Source organism: Bison bison, unplaced genomic scaffold (assembly GCF_000754665.1).
Source record: "Bison bison bison isolate TAMUID 2011002044 unplaced genomic scaffold, Bison_UMD1.0 scf7180017845692, whole genome shotgun sequence".
NCBI lineage: Eukaryota > Metazoa > Chordata > Mammalia > Artiodactyla > Bovidae > Bison > Bison bison.
The window spans coordinates 6,613-10,248 of record NW_011476265.1 but is presented as its reverse complement, the minus strand read 5'-3'; the positions used below and the strand labels follow the sequence as shown (position 1 = coordinate 10,248).

Sequence of the window (3,636 nt, the reverse complement as noted above, 5' to 3'; positions counted from 1 at the left end):
GGCTCTCCCTCTCTCACCACCTGCCAAGTCAGCCGAGCTTTCAAGAGTGGAATGTATGCGCCCGCCACAGCAGCGCTTCCAGAAGAGGAGGTCTTCACGGCCTCAGGGTAAGGAGACAAGCCGCAAAAATCACCAACTGGAGGAAAAGCTTGACCAACTGGAGTTTATTAAAAATTAAGGTGACTTTTGCTTCCGTGGTGGCTCGGTGGTAAAGAATCAGCTTGCCAATGCAGGAGATTCAAGTTTGATCCCTGGGTCGGGAAGACCTCCTGGAGGAGGAATGGCTACCCACTGCAGTATTCTTGCCTGGGACAATTCCATGGACAGAGGAGCCCGGCAGACTGCAGTCCACGGGATCACAAAGAACTGGACACGACTAAGCAACTGAAGTACAGCAACACCATGGCTTTATATCCAAAGTTACCATCAAGGAGTGAAAAGTCACAAAGTGGGAGACAGCGTTTGCCACACAAATCAACTCAAAAAGGAGGAGAATCCAAGAGTAGATGCTTGTCACCCCTGCACACCAGCAAGAAAGATCTGCGATCCTCAAGACGATCAGACCAAGACCCGCTTTTCAGGACAGGAGACCTAGATGGCCGGTGTGTGTCTGAAAACAAGCCATTTCATTAGTAAACAGGAGAAAGCAAATGCACACCATCACCTCCTCCAGAGGCAAACAAGACCCCCGTCAGCACCAAGCGTTGGCTGCAAAGGCAGCCGAGACCCAGCACAGCGTGGTCAGTGCGCAGTCCCTCCTGCCACGCTTTCAGTGCCCAGTGTACGCGCCCCCCAAGTTCATGTCCACCTGGACTCTTGGAATTGACTTAGTGGAAGATGTAATCAAGGTAAAATGAGGTCACATCAGAGGAGGGTGACACCCAATCCAACAAGTGCTGTCCTTTTAAAAGAGCGGGAACTCTGGCCAGAACGACACACAGAAAGAGCACAGTGTGAAGCAGGGCAGAGGGCGGCATGATGCGTCCGCAAGCCAAGGAGCAAGGGCTGCCAGTGGCCGCCAGAAGCTGCAGGACGCAGGAGGCCCTCCAGGCTCCGGGAGCCCGGCCCTGCCAAGCCCTCGGCGTTGGACCTCTGGTCTTCCGAAAAAACGTGGTCTGAGCCACCAAGTTGGAGGGACTTTGCTACAGCAGCTAATACTGCTTTTTAGGCTGAAGGTGTGTGTGTCTACTTGCCACTCACTCCTAGGAAGATGCCTGGAGGAAGCACAGTGTATTACAGAAAACAAGTGGGAACTGCCCTCACGGAGAGGTGAGTTGCCAAGTGGCAGGGCTGACAGGCCTCGGCGACAGACTGGACACGGAGTGAGGAAAGCGGGTGAAACTGGACGTGGCCTCCGAGGGCCCTGCCAGCTCTGAAAGCACTGGCTCCTCGTGCCTGGAGCTGGCAATTCTAGGGCACGATTCACGCATGTACTGAGCATCTGCGAGGTGTCCGGCACAGCCCGGGTGCAGGGGTACAGCAAAAATGCAGCCCCTGGGAGCTTATGATCTGCAGGGAGACAGACGGCCGACAGGCTGTTAGTGCCAGGGAGAGGGAGACAGACACACTGAGAGCCCAGCTGCGTGGCGGGAACACAGCAGGTGCAAGTGTCCTGGTGAGTCCGTGGAGGGGTTACACCTGGGGCAGAGCAACTGGGGCCGTGGCCCTGGATGGAGTTACGCTCTCGACCACACGTGGGTGCCGGGACTGCAGGAACAGCCCTGGGCTGCACAGACAGGCCACCCCTAGAGACCAGGGGCTGCCCACACCTGTCTGCCTGTGCTCGAAGCCCACCCCCAGGCCAGGCTCCTGGGTCACACATGGTCTGTTCCATCAGAAGCCTCAGAAAACAGCACGGGGCCCTGTGCCGGCCACCACCCGCCCCCAGCACGCGGTGTTATTCAAATGTCCAACGCAGCCCCTCACTGGCACCACATCCCCCAGGGAGAGGGGCGAAGGCTGTTGCCCAGCTGGTCCTGTGCAGGGGCACCTGGTGCTCAGGGGGCCCCAGAACCGCTGCAGTAGGACCCCATTCTCCCGACAACCTGACCAGGCCCAGGTGCTCCGAGCTGAGGCCAGTGCCCAGACCAGAGGCCCTGCCCTGTCCTGGAAGATACGCACCCCAGGCTCCCACAGGCGCAAGCTCCACGCTGTTACCTGGTGGTCTGGGTGGCTGAAACGGAGCACCCTCCGCTGTCTTCACACTTGGAAGCACGGATGGCAGTGGGCGCACATGTAATGAGTTTGGATCCGAGTGTCTGTCGGATTTGGCCTTGGCGAGAGTGGGGCGGGGAGCCTTATAGTCTGGGTGCTGAGAGGTGCAGGAGGGGAGTTCGATCTTCCCGCCGGACTCCCTGTGGCCACTCTTGGCTTTAGCGCTCCTCTCCACCAGCCTGTGTAAGTGCACAGGCAAGGAGCAAGGAAGCACCTGTTCATCTTTCAGTGTCAAGTCCTGGTGCAGAGCCATGAGTGGGGGTCCCCCGCCCAGGTCTAGCATGGCTGAGGGGCACCTCTGCTTCAGCGGATGGATGTCCGAGAGCGGAGGCACAACGTCAACGCTGGGGATCGCTGGCATCTGTTTCCTGGCTTTCCTCATGCCCACGCCTTCCACGAGCAAGTCGGAGCCCTGGGACGTGGGCAGCTCCACTGCAGGCTGGGGACAGGAGGGCGAGGTCAGGGGGGCTGGCAGGCCCTTTCCCAGTCTTCGGTCAGGTCTGAGGCCTCAGGGAGAAGCCCCAGCCACACTTCCCTAACTCTAACCCTAACCCTGGGTCCCCCCACCCCAGGGAGGCCAGGTCGCAGGGTCTTGCTGCCCCACCTGCAGGAGGGCTCCCCAGGGGAGTAGCCCCCTGTAAAGACCCATGAAGGAAGGCTGGATCTTCACCCCAGGAGGAGGGAGGACACTGCAGGAGAGAAGAGGAATGGCCTAGAGGGACCCCGGTCCTGCCTGGTATCACAGAGGAGGAGGTGCCTGCAGAGGAGAGGTTGCAAGAACGGCAAAGGCCAGCTGGGCCGCGTGAGACCCCCGGGATGAGCGGAGAGACTACCCCGAGGTGGCCAGCGGGAGAGAGACGCCCCACCCCCAACACCTGTTTCCATAGCAGCTCGAAGTTGCCGATGTCGCAGTTTCGGTCGGCCTTGCGGTCCACCACCACCTTGATGGTGTCCTCTTGCACCTGCGCGCACAGCTGTGCTGTGACGGGCGTGGACGCGTGCATGGTGGGGCTGGAGTTGATCTCGATCAGCCAGGGCCTGAAGTCGCGCCCGAGGATGAAGTCGGCGCCGTACAGCTCAAAGCTGTTCTTGCGTGGCTCCACGTGGTCCTGGGCCACCTTCATGGTGTTGGTGATGGCCCTCTTCATGGACGGGTAGATGATGCTGCTCCACACGGCCCCGCGGCCCCTCTTCTGCAGGTACTCCTGGAATCGGGTGCTGGTCCACATGTTGTGACAGGGCAGCAGGGGGCTGCGGTCCTTGTCGTTCTTCAGGTGCTTCTGGATGGAGTTGTTGCACAGGTGGATGGCGCTGCGGGGCAAGGCTGGGGTCAGGTGTCAGCTGCTCAGTCCCCTCTCCTTCCCGAGGGCAGAGACGCGGAGGCCCCGCCCCAGACCCGAGGCCCCACCCCTGACTCCACCC

General features: G+C 60.1%; 1 protein-coding gene across 1 annotated transcript in view; it reads right to left on the bottom strand.

The window, feature by feature from the left end:
- Positions 1 to 1,259: 1,259 nt before the first annotated feature.
- The window catches only part of TTLL8 (tubulin tyrosine ligase-like family, member 8), an 8,943-nt gene continuing 6,566 nt past the window's right edge, over positions 1,260 to 3,636 (bottom strand). Inside the window, exons 5-8 of the mRNA XM_010836705.1 lie at positions 3,090 to 3,525; positions 2,158 to 2,653; positions 1,927 to 2,106; positions 1,260 to 1,441 (exon numbers count right to left, since the gene is read on the bottom strand). Coding sequence (XP_010835007.1) covers positions 1,260 to 1,441; positions 1,927 to 2,106; positions 2,158 to 2,653; positions 3,090 to 3,525 — 1,294 coding nt within the window. The remainder of the gene's footprint in view (positions 1,442 to 1,926; positions 2,107 to 2,157; positions 2,654 to 3,089; positions 3,526 to 3,636) is intronic.